The 19632-nt window shown below is 36.2% G+C and overlaps 1 protein-coding gene across 2 annotated transcripts in view; it reads left to right on the top strand.

Annotated features, from left to right (window-relative positions):
• The window catches only part of LOC128985611 (elongation factor 1-gamma-like), a 47113-nt gene that overhangs the window by 6707 nt on the left and 20774 nt on the right, over positions 1-19632 (top strand). Inside the window, exons 4-8 of one of the 2 annotated variants that reach the window (XM_054405253.1) lie at positions 4012-4154; positions 5309-5472; positions 7172-7305; positions 12747-12803; positions 13600-13792. In XM_054405253.1, the coding sequence (XP_054261228.1) occupies positions 4012-4154; positions 5309-5472; positions 7172-7305; positions 12747-12803; positions 13600-13792 (691 nt within the window). The remainder of the gene's footprint in view (positions 1-4011; positions 4155-5308; positions 5473-7171; positions 7306-12746; positions 12804-13599; positions 13793-19632) is intronic. The other variant, XM_054405254.1, reaches the window with a different exon arrangement.

The raw sequence follows: 19632 nt of genomic DNA, 5'->3' as shown, positions 1-19632 counted from the left end.
GTAGGACTCCGCGGTCACGTCGTGATCGTCGGTATGACTCGCCATCATGGCATGATCGTCAGAATGACTCCGCGGTAACGGCGCGATTGTCGGTAGGACTCCGCGTTAACGGCGCGATCGTCGGTAGGACTCCGCGGTCACGGCGCGATCGTCGGTATGACTCGCGGTCACGGCGTGATCGTCGGTATGACTCGTGGTCACAGCGTGATCGTCGGTGTGACTCCGCGGTCACAGCCCGATCGTCCTTATGACTCACGGCGCGATCGTCGTTATGATTCCGTAAATGTGTCCGCAGGCCCGCGTTTCTTGGCGTTTCGTGTCCGCGACAATGTCGCAGCGTCGCTCGTTGTTCTGCTTTGGGGGGCTACACAATTAACTTTAGGCCTATGACAAGTTTTGAATTAAGTTCAAGTTAATGTTTAACTTAAGCCTATGTTTGATGTTTATGTGTAGGCCTACCCTATGTTTAAAAGACAACCATTTTCGAATGGGTTTTTGTCAATGTTGATCCTACCCTATCGAATCATGTCATAGGTCAGCATTTCTTTCAACCTATTGGTTTTGACTCACTAGTAAAACGTGGGAACGTTTTTGTTAGGTCACCCAAGTTATATTTTTAACCCCGTAAGCCTACCAAAAATCGAGTGATTTTTTCTATATACGGACAGCAGCACAATACCATCCAGCTAGCAGCAAGGGACAGTAGGTATTACATTCAAATACAAACGGATACTGTCCAAAATGTATATACTTAACTAGCTGTTACCCATGGGCTTCACCCCATTTGACATCATAAGTATTAATAAAACTAATGATTGGTAAGTTAACCTGAAATAAACTAAATAGGCCTACAGTAAAAGAAACAAATAATCACACCTGATTTTAATAAGGTAGGTAATAAATTGAAAGAATAACAAACAAATAAATACAGCTGAGGTATTTTTAACATTATATGAAAAGTTCTCTTTAGAAAGGAATTATGACCTTAAAGGGCAATGTATGAAAATGGATAGTTTTTTGCAAGGTTTCTCGTTATGACGAACATTTTAAGTATATGGTTTATGGGGGTGTGACTTGTAGTTTTCTCAAAAGTTCATGGGTACTTTTGGCTTTATATACAGGGTGATTGATATAAGTGTGCCAGCCGTTTTATTCGAAAACTATAAGAGATATCAAAAAAAGTTAAATGGTAAGTGCCTTGGATTTTTTATTAAAAAAATTATAGTCGAGTCAAAAAAATTATTTTAGCCGCCATTTTTCCAATATGGCCGCCAACTTTGATTTCTCTTATGGAACACCCTGTATTTTATGATGTATTCTGGTAGATAAAGTAATTTTAAGACGATTTTATTTTTGTGATTTTTTTCATAAACATAACCGTTTCAAAGATAATAATGGTTTAAGTTGTGAAATTTTGAATGGTTTTCGAGCAAAACAGCTGGCATGCTTGCTTTGGCCTTTATCGAAACTCTTTCTCATGCAGAAATTTCAAAACTTTAACCATTATTATCTTTAAAACGGTAAGGTTTATGAAAAAAATCACAAGAATAAAATCGTCTTAAAATTACTTTTTCTACCAGAATACATCATAAAATGCAGGGTGTTTCGTAAGAAAAACCAAAGTTGGCGGCCATATTGGAAAAATGGCGGCTAAAATAATTTTTTTTTGTTTTTAAAATATAAAATCCAAGGTACTTACCATTTAACTTTTTTTGATATCTCTTATAGTTTTCGAATAAAACGGCTGGCACACTTATATCAATCACCCTGTATAGATATAGGTTCTTGGGTCATTATTATTCCCGAGTTTCAGGTAGACTTTCAGTATCTAGTCCTAAATGGACTTTTGTCTTGAAGAAAATCTATTTCTAACTATGCTTGCAAAAAAGTTTTCAAAATCTTCGTGGCCAATTTGCGAAACCGAGATAATTTACAACAAGCCTACTCTAGTTTCATCGATTGGAACAAGGCAACTTAAGGATAATCATGATGTCACTGATATGATCAGAAGATAGGCACAGTGTTAACTTACCACGCAAGGGAGACGTTACATTGTCGGAGATGATCTATCACAGGGTGTCTAGTAGGCCTAGTCGAGAAAAAAATGGCAAAGTCGGGAATTAATATTAAATCTCAAAATGGTCCTTGAAAAGTCAAGATTTAGTAATAATTTCAAAATGGAAAGCATGGCCAAAGTCAGGATTTAGTCTTTAACTTATTTTGATATCAAAGTCGGGAATTTTCATGATTTTGCCGCAATCGCGGACCACAACGGTGACGTTTCCGTGACCAATGAGTCAATGATGATGTCCATAGGACATGGGCAATGTTCATAATTTTGCCGTGACTGCGGATGACGTTCCTGTGGTCTTAGGAGAAGATGATGATGTCTGACTAGACCGCGGGAACTGTTTGTGATTTTTCCGCAATCGTGGACGACGACAATAACGTTTCCGTGACCGTGGCATTCATTGATGAAGCTCACACGTCCGCGGAAGATGTTCATGATTGTTCCGCTATCGCGGACTACGGCTGTGACGTTACCGTGACCGTGGGAGTCAATGATGTCTATATGGCTACGGGAAATGTTCATAATTTTGCTGTGACCACGGACTACGATTATGTCGTTACAATTGGGTGAGTCAATGATAATGTCTACATGGCCGCGGAAGATGTTCATGATTTTGCCGCGATTGTGGACAAAGAGGATGACATTTCCATGGCAGTGGGAGTCAATGATGATGTATACACTTGCTTGCTGATCTACACGGCCGCGGAAATTTGTTCATAATTTTCCCACGATCGTGGACGACCAAAATGACGGGAGGAAACTACGATGACGTTTCTGTTACCACGGGAGACGACAATGATGTCTACACGGCCAAGGGAAATGTTTATGATTTTGCCGTAATTGCAGACTACGACGATGACGTTTCCGTTACTGTGCATTCAATGATGATGTCTACACGGCCGCGGAAGGCGTTCATGATTTTTCCGCGATCGCAGAGACGACGACGATGATGTTTACACGGCTGCGGGAAATGTTTATGATTTTCCGCTATCGCGGATTACGACAATGACGTTTCCGACTCCACGCCAGTCAATGATAATGGAAGATATCATCTATGATGGAAGACGCCAGTCTACATGGTCCTGGAAGATATTCGAGGGAGATGATCCAAAAAAAATAAAAAAAATTGGCTAGTTATAATTTTTCATTGCTGAATTTTTTTTATTTGAAAAACACCCCATTATCTTAATAATTTACTTTATGAGACAAGGGGTTGGTTTAGTACAACTAAATTATTTTGAAAATTTGGTTAAACTATAAAAATTGGTATCAGTATCAAGAATTTAGAATCAAACATTTTGGTATAAACACATCACTGTCTGGAACTAGTCTTGAATTTAAAAATGGAAATAAACTAGACACCCTGCTATCACTTTATTACTGTGATTATGGTTTAATGTCGGGGCTACTTTTCATAAAAAATACATTGATGTTTAAAAAAAGAAATAATGTATCAATTCAGTAGTAGCCTATCTTAACAATGTCGGCCTATTGAGATTTTCAACATGTTATTCAAGTGATAGGGGATTCTCCACTTGGTGTAATTAAAAACTAAGTCAATATTTATGTGTCAGGAAAAGCTTACAGCTGACAACATTTAATTCAGATAAATTATCTTTGGTAATTTAAAAATTCTAATATATAAGTGTTTTGGACTAAATGTAGGTCCAAGTTATTTTATTGTGACATCAACTATGCTGCTTAAACACAATTTTTGTTGGGAGGTGTATTCCTCAAACTTACCTCAGTGGAATTTTGAGGTAACTTAACTTGTTAGCAATTAAAAGGCCTATTATCAAAAGAAAAAAAATATCCAAGATGAAGCTGAGTCGCCTCACCAAAAAGTTTGGGAACCGCTGTCATAGGTACTTGTTAAACTTAAGACACTTTTGAGCCCAATAAACCTAATATGCTTATTAAAACGTGAGGTGGTTTTACAGTGGCCAATGCACAACTTAGAGGCGCTAACGATGTTGAGAAGGCACAAATATTGCAGTGGCTGAGCTTTGCTGACAGTGAAATCCTGCCAGCCTCATGCACTTGGGTGTTCCCTACACTCGGCATTATGCAATACAACAAACAGGTGATTGTCAGGATTATATTTGATGTTTCAATGTATAACCACGGTTTTATATAGGCCTAGTTTGATTCTGTTAACTTACCATATAATAGTGCAGGAATTAACTTATTTACATTTGGATTACAAAGGGTGGTTCTATGAAAATGTATAGCCTTTTTATGTTATTTCAAGGACAGAAATAAAAAATATAGGTACGGTTAATATGTTTATTATTTACTGTAACAAAAACTTTAAATAAATATTTAGGCCTACCGTAACAAAAACTTTAAGTAAGATATAGCCTACAAACTAACTTTTTACCTACTTCTTAATGATTGGCCTAATTGTTCAATCTACAGTTTTCTCTGTCGCAAATAAAGTTTTCAAACCTTAAGTTATAATATTATTTCTAGGCTATGTCATCAATAAGTTTTATATAACACAATGGATCACACACTGTGTAGCAGCCATGCAGTCCTGCATCAGACAGCTCCTCAACCACAGTCCTGTCATTCATGTGGTGCCATAATTAAATACCATGTTATTATACGCTTAATATAACACCTAAACATCATGTGGTCACATTGTTAAACTTGCGTTAGTCCTACATATGTTAATATTTACAAAATTCCCTTTTTGTAAATTGAATTATTTTTTTACAATCTGTGATTACTCTTTCCTACACCACTACAAATGTAAAGATAATTTGATTTGATTTATGAAGGTGTGCTGTCATTTGAACTTTTACGTGGACGCCAAACTGAAATCCAAATCCGACGCTCCTAATATCCGATTCAAACTGAGCCTTAACTATCCAACCAGAATCCTATCCAAAATTAAATTTCACTATTCGCACACCTCTATTCTTAACAGTGCTGAAGGAATTATTACATTCTCACTCACTGACTAAGGTCTTGGGGACGAATATTCTCATGATTATTATTTTGTTGTTGGAAAAAAAGTTTGTCCAAGCTTGTGTTACTGAATAATAAAACCTTGTGTTTTTCGCAATAGGCCTACTTGTTCACATAGATTTAGTAATTTAAGATTATCTTCACTGTATCTCAAGTCTGACCATGTTTTTGATATTGATGGCTTGTTACAATTATCATATTTCCTTCCGTTATTTGTATTTTCCTCAGCTCCAAGATTTTAAATTGTAATGGTTGACGGTTCAGGCGACAGAGCGAGCGAAGGAAGACGTGAAGGCGGCTCTGCAGGTGTTGAACACTCACTTGCTCACAAAAACTTACCTGGTCGGCGAACGGATCACTCTGGCCGACATCTGTGTGTGCTGCACTTTGCTTCATCTGTACCAGTATGTCCTGGACCCCAGCTTTAGGTAGGCACACATTTCCACACCAGAATTGTATGTGTTTATTTTCTAAATTTAACCTTTACTATGGAGAAACAGAAAATGTTGTTGTGAACAGGACACTGTTTGGTACGATTGGCCGTGTGTGGACGGTTGTCATGAAAAAACAAAACTTATTCGCCAAGTTTTCGCCATTTTTTAGGATCCCTTGTTTTAATTTGCTTAGTGTTTCGCAATACCTTTTTAAGTTGATGTTTGGTAACATTCTAGGAAATCTACGAAAATCACTTCCTGAGCGTTCCAAAACACAGTCATGATTTTTCTTGCTGATAGCGTCTGCAAACATTTTATCAGTCTCTTGGGGGAATGCGTGTGACCCAATTAATAAAAATTCCATCGACTTCCTTTTTGTTTCACAGTTGACATGCTTAACCCAAGTCTCGTTACCAGTTACAATACGATAAATAACATGGTTTCCACTTTGGTCATATTCTTCCAGAAGTGTCAGTTCTTGCTGCTCTCTGATTTTTGTGGTCTTCGGTTAGGAATTTTGAAACCCACCTGGTACAAAATTTGTTGTATCCAAGTTTACCAACCACCGTTTCATGAACTAAACTCGGATGAATTTGAGGAAAATGTTCTGACGGTTCCGTAATTGTAAAACGATTTTCACAGATTTTTAATTGATTTTCACCACCAATTTATCAGTTGCAAGACTAGGCCTACCATTGCAGCGACCCTCATCTTGAACATTATGACCATTTTTAAAATCAATGCACCACTGCCTTACTCAGCTTTCACTCATTATTCCTTGGCGCTGTACACATTACAAATCCGTTGATAATAATTTCAATTGGTTTGTAATTTTCTAACAAAAACTTACACCATACCTACGCTTCGCAACTGGCAGGATTTTCAATCACTGCGCTCATTTTAAAACTCCACTGTATAGGTAAAAGGCACAGAAGACACAATGCTCTAGCTACTACGTCTGGTTGGTTACTGAGTGTAGGAACATTCTGATGCCAAGGTAGCGGTCCTAGCCCCGCCCACTGCCCCGCTTGACCAAAACGTCTCACTTTCTGAATAGTCCTCGTCATTTTAAAATACAAGTAGCAAGTTCACATAGGAAGCATTTCTCAGTTTTGTAGGATTAATTTATTGACATAATGTATCCAAACTAGTTGTATCAAGTTGGGCAAGTAAATACAGTAGAACCTCAATAACAAGATTCCCATGGGGATTATTAAATAAGACTTGTTATCAAAGTTGACTTCTTATTGAGGTTGGCAATAACATGTGATAAATGGTCAAATAAATTCAAGGGGATTTGAAAATTACTCTTGTTATCAAGGGTGACTTGTTATCGAGGGTCTTCTTATCGAGGTTCCACTGTAGTTTGAATATGTACCAATGTACACAAATTAAATTAAATTTAGTTAGCTATATTTGTTATTTAACATTTATTTAATTATTTAACGACTTAACGCAAAATAGCATGATCAAACTTCACACTAAGGGACTAGGGTACAAGGTATTATAGTGTCATGAGATTAAAATTGCATTTTCCTTTTCATATGTTTTCCAATAGTTTTTAGACCTTAAAAACAATTAATGTAATATTATTGAAGTGTTGTATCTGACTTAATTAATTGTTCTTCCTCGTCCAATAAACGTGTAGTGAGTATTACATGTATTAATTTTAAAAAAATATTTGTTTTCACAGGCAACCCTACCAGAATGTCAACAGATGGTTCACCACAATCATCAACCAGCCCCAGGTAACTGCTGTCATCGGTTCTTTCAAGCTTTGTGAGAAAATGGCCGAATTTGATGCCAAGAAGTTCGCCGATGTCCAAGGTAATAATACAAACTAGTAGGGGTGTGCGAAGCAGCAAAAAATTTTCGATTCGAAGCAACGATTCGATTCAAAAGATTTTCGATTCGATTCGATGCAACTCGATTCGAAGCAATACGGTATTTTTCTATTCATAATTGTCAATTGAGTGGATTAACAATAATTAAAATGTATCACATTTGTGTAATACAAATTTTTGTTGATGTGGTATTAGGCCTATTTCATACTTAACATATGAATTTTAGGTGAAAAAATATTTATTTTCAATCATATGTATTAGAATAACTGCTGGAAATACCAGTGAGCTGCTTTACTTGCCTATTTCATAATTTTTACTTGAATTGGCTCAACTGCAAGAAAGAAGAAAATATTTTTTTTATCAAGACATTCATTCTCATTTTAATAACTGTTTAAATATAAATAAATAGGTGCCGGTAGCTAAATTACAACAAATTTGAATGGAACTTAATATAAAAAGACCATTAAGAAATAAATTTACATATCACAAGTTTAGGGCCTGTGGACCGGCTTCAGGACTGCAAGCAAGAAGAAAATAAAAATAATATGTTTCCACCATGCAATATGTATCATTCATTCCCTGCCTCCTAACCTCCTTAGTATAATAACCTCACACTTACATTATTTGTTACATCATCATAAATAAAGAATTATTATTGGCTACAGCTTTACCTAGGCATTATTTTTATAGGGCCTAAAATAGTAATAGGCTAGAAGCAACATGTCAAGTGGAGAACTCATTGAAGAAAAGATATTGTGTAAACTAATTTCCTATAAAACTCAAAAACAGTAAATAACATACAAACATTGTTTATGGTATAATTAATAAGGACTAAAAAATGCATATCATGTCATACAGTAGTATAGACCTACTGCAAGAGATTAAAATCCTAAAACAACTGATTTTGATAGCTAATGAATGAAAAGAATTAAAAATCCATAAAATAAAGCCAAACAATATCACAACTAATTAGGTACCCGAAAAGTAACTCTTAAATAATATATAGAAGATTAAAATAATATTAAATCAAGAGACAAGAAAGTTAAATGCTATCTTCTAGCCTAGTGCCCTTGGCAACACAGGTCAATGTTTTTAAACTACCCTCAATGTTTTTGGAACAGCAGGGCCTTTTTCTCTTAAGGAAGGGTAGTAGTATGTCAACAAAAACAATGAATCAGTCTCACCAGCCAGGCCCGGGCAACGATGTGTGAATTCAAGGTCATAGACCCTCCCCCTCCCCTCTTACACCACCCGGTTGCTACCCAGCTGCTTCAATTGCTGACAAAATGCAAGTGATGAAACAAGGAAGTAGAGACAAAGAAATATATTTCTTTATTCAAAAACACAAAACTGTTAGAGATTATTTTCAAAGAAATTAATTCAATGTAATTTGTGAGTTGTAAATATTGTATTGGATCTTAGAAATATATTTTTTTAACCCCATCTAACCAAGATACAGATCTGTTCACTATATCAGATATTTCTTTTGTTTATAATTTATTATGTAAAATAATAAAATATATTTTTAATTAGGTATTGAATAAACAATAAATGATTATACTAGTATGTCTGGATAAATAGTCTTTCTATTCTTTTGACTTTGTTTTCTTTGCACTGTTAGTGTTGCGTCAGGGCTTTTGTCTTGTTACTCTTATCAGTAGACGACTAGACCTGGCTCTGGCTAGTGGCAGTGCGGCAATTGCTCTGATGTGTCTTTATTCGGTTGTGAGCCAACTTAATTTTTAATTCTCATTTGAACATTTTAATTCCTCTGTAATAATAGATATAATAATATAAGAGTGTTTCTTTGGAAATAAATTATTCTTTTTTTTTTTCTTTTGCCCCAACAAAAATTCGGGGACGGGGACCGGCAGACACCTAACAAAAATACCAAATGAATCAGTCTATAACATTAATCTTACTAGTTAAGTATTAAGTAACAATTTTTCAGACTTATTTTTAAAATTATTTTGGAGTAACCTACCTTGTTTTGGCTAGGTTCACAGTAGTAAAATATTTCACACACTGCTTACATCAAGACAAAAAACAAACCTCTAATCATTTGCAATGTCAAAACAAAAAAATATAAAACAATTAAAGCTATATTTAATGCAAAGAATGTATTAAGCAACAGCAACGCGCTCCTGTATTGCATTGACTTTCTGCAGGCGTTTTTCGTATATGGATACTGACTTCCTCGTGAATCGAATCGTTTTTTGACCACCACTGAATCGAATCGCGATTCGATGCATCGAATCGAATCGAATCGAAATTTCGATGCATTTTCGATGCATCGCACACCCCTACAAACTAGGATTCCAAATAAAGAAAAGTAAATTGTTAGTTAACTTTATAATATGGCTAAACTACTTTTATCCTATACCGTACTCTTATAATATAAAAGTATTGTTTATATTATTGTTTATAATATGGCTGTTTGATGTCAACAGCTAGACAATTAAAAAGGAAAAACAATGAAGAAGTAATGAGTTTTTGTGGGACATTACTAAAAAATAACAGAACCTAGCTTATGATGATGATGATGATGATAAACATTTTCTGACACCTCATTTGAGTGCTCAGTGCCCAGTGATTGCTATGCCATGCTAATTCTGATAATCATAAGCTAATCTGTAATGCATGTTTTTAGTAGTCTAAATTAAATTTTAGATTAATTTAAATTTGGGAGTGAACAGTAATAATCAAATCCGATTACTTAAAAAATTGTTTTAGTTTTAATCTTTATACATGGATATTGATTGATTGATGCAACTTATAACTTATTGCATGCTAGTATCTTTGACTATTAATTAGTGATGGGCCGATTCCGATTCTCGATTCCAAAATACTCTCGATTCCGCCGGAATCGAATCGAGCATTCGATTCGAATCTCCGTGGGTTTGGGATCGATTCCGACTCTCTTCGATTCTTTGATAAAATTGGTTAAAATAAGCCATAAACGTCATATAAAGCAACAAAGAAACAAAATAAATTCAGATTGCTAATGATTTGCTTGCAACTCTGAGCAAACAACAAGTCCTGGTCGTATCGTCACTAACTCAGCGAGACTAGAGCGAGCGTATTGCAAAAATAATAGATGCGAACTCAATACAGATAGTAGCCTACAATGAGAAACAGTTAACAGATGGGAATTGGAGATTCGGGCAAACTGGACTGGAGCGAGTAAGCATTGCGTCACAGCTCACAAGACATACAAGGAAAGGGATGAGCATCGATTTAGATCAACCAGTGGTACCAAGGCTACTAACCACGAATACTAGAAAAGTAGAAAAATACCGGTATGGATCATAAACATAAACAAATGACATTTTTGGCCCGAAAATACACATTATTTCACATTGCTTAAATTGAACTGCCAAAACATATGTTCAACGCTATTCGTAGAGGATTCGGGCCAACAACGTCATTTGTTTATGTTTATGATCCATACCGGTATTTTTCTAGTATTGGTGCTACTAACTGAATCATTGCATCGCTACATCGATGTTATCAGTAACCGATAACATCGTTTAGAAAACATCGATGTTTTTGGGACTAAGACATAGATTTTTTTCTTCAATTTTTCGTCTGGTCTCTGTACTCTCCAGTAACGGAAAGCATCGATATCTCAATTACACTTGGTCAAAAACATCGATGTGAAAAACAACGAAAATCTATAGAAAAACATCGGTGATGCGAAAACATCTACTATCGATGCTCATCCCTAAACAGAGCTGAGCTACCATTCATTACCAAAGTATAACAAAACACTTCGTATTCGGTCCCGAAACGTCACTACTCAACGAGACTAGAGCGAGCGTCCTATAGCCTAAAAGCGACTTGGGCTTGGGCTTGGGAATATAATTTTGTACAGTGAATTGGAAGGTTTTAACTACCTATAAATGTTCAAGTGCGCGAAATTGTAAATAAACTTGTTTAGTGTTGCAATCAACGGGTAAATCTTCGAACACTGGGTATTTTAATGGCCGATAGGCAGAGTAGTTTTGCAGGTTCCGTTATTGTCTGCCAACAGTGGCAACACTGATAAAGTGAAAAATACTTAAATGCTCCAGTACGGACGGCATCAACAAATCGTATTGTTGTGAAATAGTAACTTTTCAATTTGTAAGATCAACTTTTTTAACCCCAAAAGTAAAACGTATTGAGCTTGCCTTGTTTTTAGTTATCGTGATTGTTAGTTTGTATTATTGTTAGGTTTAACTTATTTGGACAAACAAAAATCATGTCTAGAAGGAAGAAAAGTGACGTGTGGGACTTTTTTACAAAGGAAAATGACGAAAGCCTTTTTGCTACCTGCAATATATGCAAAAAACGATTATCAAGAGGTGGTAAGTCACATACCACATCCAACTTACTTTTGTTGTGAATCGTGTGACTTAAATGCAGATCAGATACCAAATATTAATATTATTGATCTATTGCTTAAGCTGTATAATTAATTATGTTTTTGTTTCAACTAGGCCTACTCCTAGAAGTTTATATAAGGTTAGGTTAGTTTGTATATAAATTAAAAATCAAGAATTGGATAGGGGCTGATTTTTTATAATGATAATGAATGATTTTTTATAGTACATATAAAAGTTATTTTATAATATTCTATGGCTAGTATTTTACAATAACCTTGTAAATGTGTATTGAATGTGTGACATTCTAAATTCTACATATAGATAACATGCTTGGTAAGCTTGTACTGATTTCACAATTTTAAACACATTCATAAAACATAATTGCATTTGGAATCGGAATCGAGATTCGAATCTTAAATTTAAGAATCGGAATCGAGAAATTTTGGAATCGGCCCATCACTACATTAATACAACATGCTATACTAATTTATTAAATAATTTTGGCCAACAAATTTTCAAATTCACAATACTTCTTATCACAATGATGGTCTGTTTTTTAGTTGAATTCTTGCAAACAAAATTTGTTTAAAAGAGTGAACAGATGCAGGTTTTGATTGGACGTACAACCTAATTGTGTGCTAGTATGCTAACAAATTTTTGTGTCCTTTGTGTTTTTTTTAAATATATAATAGAGGTACATAGTTGCTTTGCTTTATTGCAAATTTTTTTGCCTGCAGTATTCTTAGTCAATTGCAAATGGTCTCAACATTATTTTGGCTATCTCCTATTTAATAAAATATAATAAATGTTCATAATTTCTTAAAATAGAAATAAGGCCTAGGGAATCTTAAAAAATGCACACCTTTTGCTTGGAATTATTAGCTCCCATTGATGAAATATTACGGCTGAAGATGATGATTAACCTATTTGGTAAACCTCTTGAGTGTATTCTGTGATATATTTGGTCATGCTAATCTGAATCAGCCCAGTTAATCATAGTTTTTTATAAATTCATATTGTATAATAATACTAATGTTAGTTTTCAACACTTATCCAGCCAAGATTCAGGACCGTAAGCTTCCTCCAAGTAAACAATCGTCTTATCTTTACCTAGGTACTATCATGTGAAACCACCCCAAACCCTTAGGTGCTTTTGGTGTTTTTATTTTCACACTTTGCATTACAATTTACATTTATGAACTGCTTCCTCATAATTTAGTTTTGCGCTTAAAATTTATTTGTGGCTGTTAATAGACTTCTGATTTGTTGGTTAATTCATAACCCAAATATGTTTATTTTAACAAATTATTTGGCCTACCATCATTTACTTTAAAAGTAGTAAATCCTGCAAGTAGAACTCTTATTTTTACATTGTGTCTTTGTCCTTAGTATAAAGGAAGTATATGAAGTATACTTAGTTGTTTTATCTTAAGTGTCTATTCATCTGTAAAAATTAAAAGGTTAATTCTTTTTAAGGTTTAAAGGTTAAGTGCACAAAAGTACGTAGGATATACACCAAAGAAAATCATTAATTTTTTTTTTTAATAATTGTTACCTACAGAGTAAAATTTACCAATGTTGTAGTTTTGTGTGAAATAAGCAGTTAGTATTCAGCTTGTTAAATATTCATTTATAAAATACAGTGAAATAAAAATTTTAATTAGTTAAAAAATGTAGTTTGTTGTTTGTGATTTGCTAAGTTTTTGGAAAATTATTGAGTTGAGATTCCTTACTTTAGAAAATTACAGTTCAAGAGATAACCAATACACTAGTCACTTAACGTAGGTGACATTGATATTTCATCCTTATCAAGACATCTTTATAGAGTAGATTGAAACAAATACTTTGTCAGCAAACTGGCTTTCCTTCAACATTAATTTTACATTTTTGTTGATGTGTTAACTATGTAGCTGCCACCAAAGGAGGAGCAGCGAAGGAGACTGCAAAGAAGGACAAGAAGAAAGACAAGGCTCCAGAGGATAAGAAAAAGAAAGAGGAGAAAAAGAAGGAGCAAGAAGAACCAGCTGAAGAACCTGATGCTGCAGAAGCACTACTTGCTGCTGAGCCTAAGTCTAAGGATCCTTTTGATGAAATGCCTAAAGGGTATGTAAACCTACACTGCTGTTTTTGTTTTAGGGATGGACGGGATTGAATTTTTAGTTCGGGACGGGACGGGACGGGATTTTATTTGTGCATAAAAAGAAAGTCTTGAGTATTGCAGTTACCAAAAAAAGACATACAATATAAATTTTTACCGTTTGTGGTACTGATCTATAAAAACAAAAAAATGGGTAACAATATACAGGTACCTATAGAAACTTGTGACTCGCGGTCACGGTGCGATCGTCAAAATGACCGCGGTCACGGGGTGATCATCGGTATGACTCGCGGTCACAGGATGATCGTCGGTATGACTCGCAGTCACAGCATGATCGTCAGTATGACTCACGGTCACGGCGCGATCGTCGGTATGACTCCGCGGTCACGGCGCGATCGTCGGTATGACTCGCGGTCACGGTGGGATCGTCGGTAGGACTCCACAGTCACGTCGTGATCGTCGGTATGACTCCGCGGTCATGGCGCGATCGTCGGTAGGACTCCACGGTCACGTCGTGATCGTCGGTATGTCTCCGTGGTCACGGCGCGATCGTCGGTATGACTCGCGGTCACGGTGAGATCGTCGGTAGGACTCCATGGTCAAGTCATGATCGTCGGTATGACTCCGGGGTCACGGGGTGATCGTCGGCATGACTCCGCGGTCACGGCGCGATCGTCGGTATGACTCGCGGTCACGGTGCGATCGTCGGTAGGACTCCACGGTCACGTCGTGATCGTCAGTATGACTCCGCGGTCATGGCGCGATCGTCGGTAGGACTCCAAGGTCACGTCGTGATCGTCGGTATGTCTCCGCGGTAACGGCATGATCGTCGGCATGACTCCGCAGTCACGGTGCGATCGTCGGTATGACTCGCGGTCACGGCGCGATCGTCGGTAGGATTCCGCGGTCACGGCGCGATCGTCGAAATGACTTCGTCTCCTGCGTTCGCGGACCTATCGCTCGCAATAGCGGCGTCAACGGCACTGGCGAAGCGGCAAAATCGCCGACGATCGGACCAAATCCCGTCCCGAAAAATTCCCGAATCAAATGTAATCCCGTCCCGATAATCGGGAATATTTTTTTCCCGAAAAATTCCCGAAATTTCGGGACCCGTCCATCCCTATTGTTTTTATTCAGGTGGTGGAATGGTTTTTCCTATACAGTAAAATCAAAAGGGTTTTTGGTGTTCTTGGTAATGGGCTCTAGATCAGAATAGGTTCAATTTTGTTTATTTGGTAGGAAGAGCAGGCTTGCTTACCCGTACATTGGATGAGCTCTCTTAATAGGAAACACATTATTCAGGGTTCCCACACAACTGTGAATACCTTAAAACCGTGAATTAGGTCAATCGTGAAAAGACCTTGATTTAGCCGTGAATTTGTTTTTGAAACCTTAAAACCCCAAATATGTTGCCTGGAGACGATACAAGGGGCGAGTAGTGTGAAACTGAATGCGCAGTGATATCGACATTGTTGTGAGTGTGATTATGTAACTTTGCTAGAAAATTGAGACAATGTAAAATGTTGTTATGTTGGTACCACTTAAAGAATCAACCAGCTCATTGGCTGTTGGCTTAATTGCAATCCCCCAATCTCCTAGTTCCAAAGTACTAGTACTAGGTATTCCTCTAGTACAAATGGTGGCTAAGTCTCACAATTCTCGGCATTCTCGCATTCTGGTACTACCTTCAGTTGGAGCTCTAGTTCAGTGCAAGCTATTGCCAGTATTGACTTGACCGCAATAAGTATTTGTCTGCGTCTGTTTTTGTGTAGCAAGCAATGGCTGAACTGTTGTGTAGACACTAGACAGACAACAAACGATTTATATGCATGCAGTACACTATCGCCGAATCTAGGCGAACTAAGACGAACGCGATAGTGTGCTCGTGTACATTTGGGGTAGTTCGCATCGCCAACATTCGTGTTCGGGTGCGCTCGCTTTTTTGGCGGTCTCCCGTCGCGAATCAAAGGAGACGAACTAGGACGAATGCTGAACGCAGACGCGCACGAACCTAGCCAGTACACAGTCGCTGTCATTCGTAGTCACGGACGCTCTCTTTACAGTATTTACTGCAGTGGTTGTGTAGTTAGAGTTACTTTTAGTTTTGTTATTTAATTATTTTCTACTAATTTACTCTATAATTATCTAGATTAGTCTTTGACGTTAGCGTCCATGTTGCACAAAGTTTGGTGCGAATGTTTTGCCGGGAATACGCAATATTGGGTTCAGCACAGTTCGACCGAAGTTAAGCTGATAGTGTACTTGGTTAGTTCGGGATGGTTCGGGCTGCACATTCGTCAACATTTGTGGTCGCAATCTGATCCGAACATTCGGCGAAACATTCAGGCGAATGTTCGGCGATAGTGTACTGGTAGCTGTACAATACGTTTCCCAATCGACGCTCGACTGTAGATTGAATTGATGTTTAGTATTTAATATGTTATTTAAAATTTTAAACAGAGTTTACTATCATTGACTAATATCGATACCCGATTTTAAAATTAACAAGTGTATCTACAACCATAAATAACCAATAATGAATATTTGCCATCCAAATAAAGTATACCGACGGTTCAGGTTATACTTCAGGTTATATGCTAAGATACTTTATATTTTTCCTGAAAAATTTTTTCAGGTTATATGCTACTGCAAGATGTAGCCGATTAGTCGTCTGTTATTTTGCTGTGTGTCAAAAGTAGGCTAATTACGTAACTTTTCATTGCAAAGAGTAGTCATTTATGGTTAGTGTAATATTTATTTTTAAATGCTTCCTATTCCATTCTTGCTTTTTTTAATCACCATAGTATAAAAACGCCCATTTGTAATTATTTTGTGGACTCCCAAGATTCGAGAACATTTACTTTTTGTAAGTCTTATATTGAGTATCTCTATCTGTTGTAACCGGGTCCGCGGAATTGGCTAACTCTGGAACTCGCTAACCCCATGTTAAACGCCCTATCTTCAAATTTGGTCGATGAGAGGAACTCGCTAACTTGTTCGGTTTCGGAATTGGCTAACTCCGGAACCCGCTAACCCGCTCTAGAGCCGGGTTAGCGAATTCCGTCCTCGTACGGAAGTGGCTAACTTGGCCCCTCGGCGGAACTCGCTAACTCCCAATCAGAAGCCTCGGGTGCTGTCCAATAGGAGTCAAGCACGAAGATTTTTGGCCAGTGTTGCCGAAAGTGTAGTACCTACGATCGTATCGGTACCATAATGTCGTATCCTACGAATAATTAGGAGTAAGAGCAACGTAGTCGATAAAATAATATATTTAGAAGTATGTTTAATATTATTCTTATGAATATTAGGGTAGAAAATGCATTATAGTCTTGGCATAGACTAACCAACACAAGTAGACTTTACATCCCATTGTAACCTTTGAAGCTCGTTTTCGTGCCTAGTTCATGTCCGGTGACACTGATAGCTAGTGTCGACGAAATTTTGTTTCTATTTTTTTATAGTTAACTTCATGATTTGTTCTTTACTGTTTGGTTATATAACTAGGGGACGTGTTATTAATTATGATTAGAACGTTTTATTTGGTTAAACAACGAGATTCTTAATGACTGAAAACAAGAAACAATTGTAAACAAAACACGATCTCTAAATACAGTGCACCGGACAGAACTTACAATAAAACTGACTTCAGCTGATCCATAAGCATGAGAAATGTACTAATATAAGGGAGTATGTTTTATACATGGTTTTCTTACTTAAATAGTAGTTTATTGGGATGCAAAAAGATAGTACTGTACATTTAATTTGGATCTTTTACATGTTATGAAATATCTATTCTCGTAGTCTACCATTTGTTTCTTTTATTGGAATAAATACCATTTTGTGAACTTCTTCAAATAAAACTATTAAGTTCGTATTTTGTATACTGGGCTTGTAACCTTGAATGCTTGTCCTTGATAGGTTATAATATTTGACTCTTTAAAGGCCTATTATATCTGTCGTGCGAGTGTTAACAATAGTTTGGTTCTTCTTAATATTTCTGTATTATTACCGAAATATTTCTGAATCATAGTATTGGTAAACAAATCAAAATAGTTTCGATATTTTTCTATATCAGGCACATGATTTACCTAGGTACATTAATTAATAATAACGCAAATCAAAAACGTTAACAATGTATTACAATATTTGCGTCTTTACTTAAGTCAAGAAAAGGAATTTAAATGTTCTTACATTATATTGTTAGGAAACATATAATCTCTCCTTACTCTTACTCCTGTGGCCATTGGAAACCTAGGTGGTTTTTGGCCTCGCCAACCATGTGCCTCCAAGCTCTTCTATCCTCTGCCAGCTCCAAGTCTGCTCCCATTCCTCTCAAGTCCTTCGTCACCTCATCAACCCATCGCATTCTTGGTCTACCTAATGGTCTCCTTCCTTCTGGTATACCTCTGAGTACCATCTTCACCATCTCTCTCTCACTTCTACGGTTAATATGGCCCATCCATCTCAATCTCCTACTTTTAACTATTCCCACAATATCTGGTTCACCATATAATTCTTTTAACTCTCTATTTTTCCTTATCCTCCATGCATTTCCTTCTTTTACTGGTCCAAAAATTCTTCTCAAAATTTTGTTTTCAAAAGTAATAAGGCGCTTCTGGGATTTTTTGGTAAAAGACCAAGTTTCTGACCCGTATAGCAATACAGGTTGCACTATAGTTTTATACATTCTTATTTTAATGGTTTTTGATAGCAGTTTGCTTTTGAATAATTTTATTAAACTCCAGTATGATCTTTCTGCTGCTGTGAGTCTGCTCTGAATTTCTATTTCTTCTCTATTATTGTTTGTGATCATCACTCCCAAATACTTAAAAATACTAGTTTTCTGGAACCTATAATTTAATACTTCTAAGTGGTCCTCCTCGTCATCTTGCCTACTTATTTTCATGTATTAACAAAAATTGAAGCAGTATTGTAATAGTCTATCCTATTTGAGGCAACCAACAAATAGACATTTTTAAAAAAATCTTCAGTATTTGACTTTATATGCCTAGAATTTTGAGGATTACCTTCCCGATAAAATTTACACGTTAAACGTCATTACAGAAATACATTGTAGTGCTAATATCTTTTTAAATAGAGCTATTGAATTTAAATAAATATTGATCAATACATTATAAAGTGGTAATGTATTCATGGATTGCATTAAAAATTTGTCTATTCATAAATACAATTTGTAAATTTATGTTATCGTAGGCTATTAGTGTAGAACCCGGGTTATCCTCTTAATTAATATTAATTTTACGTCTAAAGTCTGGAGTTTTTATGGTTCTAAATGGACCCAGGCGTTCTTGTTTGTTACCATTTTTATGAATGGTGGCCATAGCTAAAATTACCTGATTTTATCCAACAGCAAAGCTAATGTCTATTGAGTGGCTCACTGCCGGGAAACGGGGAACCGAGCATGGCTTGGTATAGTTTATTTCGATTGTAAAAGCAATATAAAGGAATCCCAACACTAAAATTAGGAAAATCCGTCAAGTCGTTGATTAATAATCGTGAATTAAAATAACCCTGTCACGTTTTAATATAAGAATATTATATCTTCTCCTATTATTTATACTAGTGGGGCTTAGGTGTACAATCTAAAAACTGTTTTAAAACATGTAACATTATTACTAAAAAAATCAACTCATTTTAGAACTAGGCAACTATTTACTAATAGGCCTACAATGCTTTGGTTTAAACTATTAGGCCTAGATTTAGACCTACAGCTATTCTACAAATTGATATGAAACGTAGTCTATGTCATATTATTACACGTAAGTTGAACTATTCAACGACGAACCTTTAATTTTAAATCTATGAATTAGTATGAAAGTTAAGA

This window comes from Macrosteles quadrilineatus, unplaced genomic scaffold (assembly GCF_028750875.1).
Source record: "Macrosteles quadrilineatus isolate MER2022 unplaced genomic scaffold, UCM_ALF_1.0 Scaffold_2__2_contigs__length_208266976, whole genome shotgun sequence".
Lineage (NCBI taxonomy): Eukaryota > Metazoa > Arthropoda > Insecta > Hemiptera > Cicadellidae > Macrosteles > Macrosteles quadrilineatus.
The sequence above is the reverse complement of the archived record's forward strand: the minus strand, read 5'-3'. Positions and strand labels throughout refer to the sequence as shown.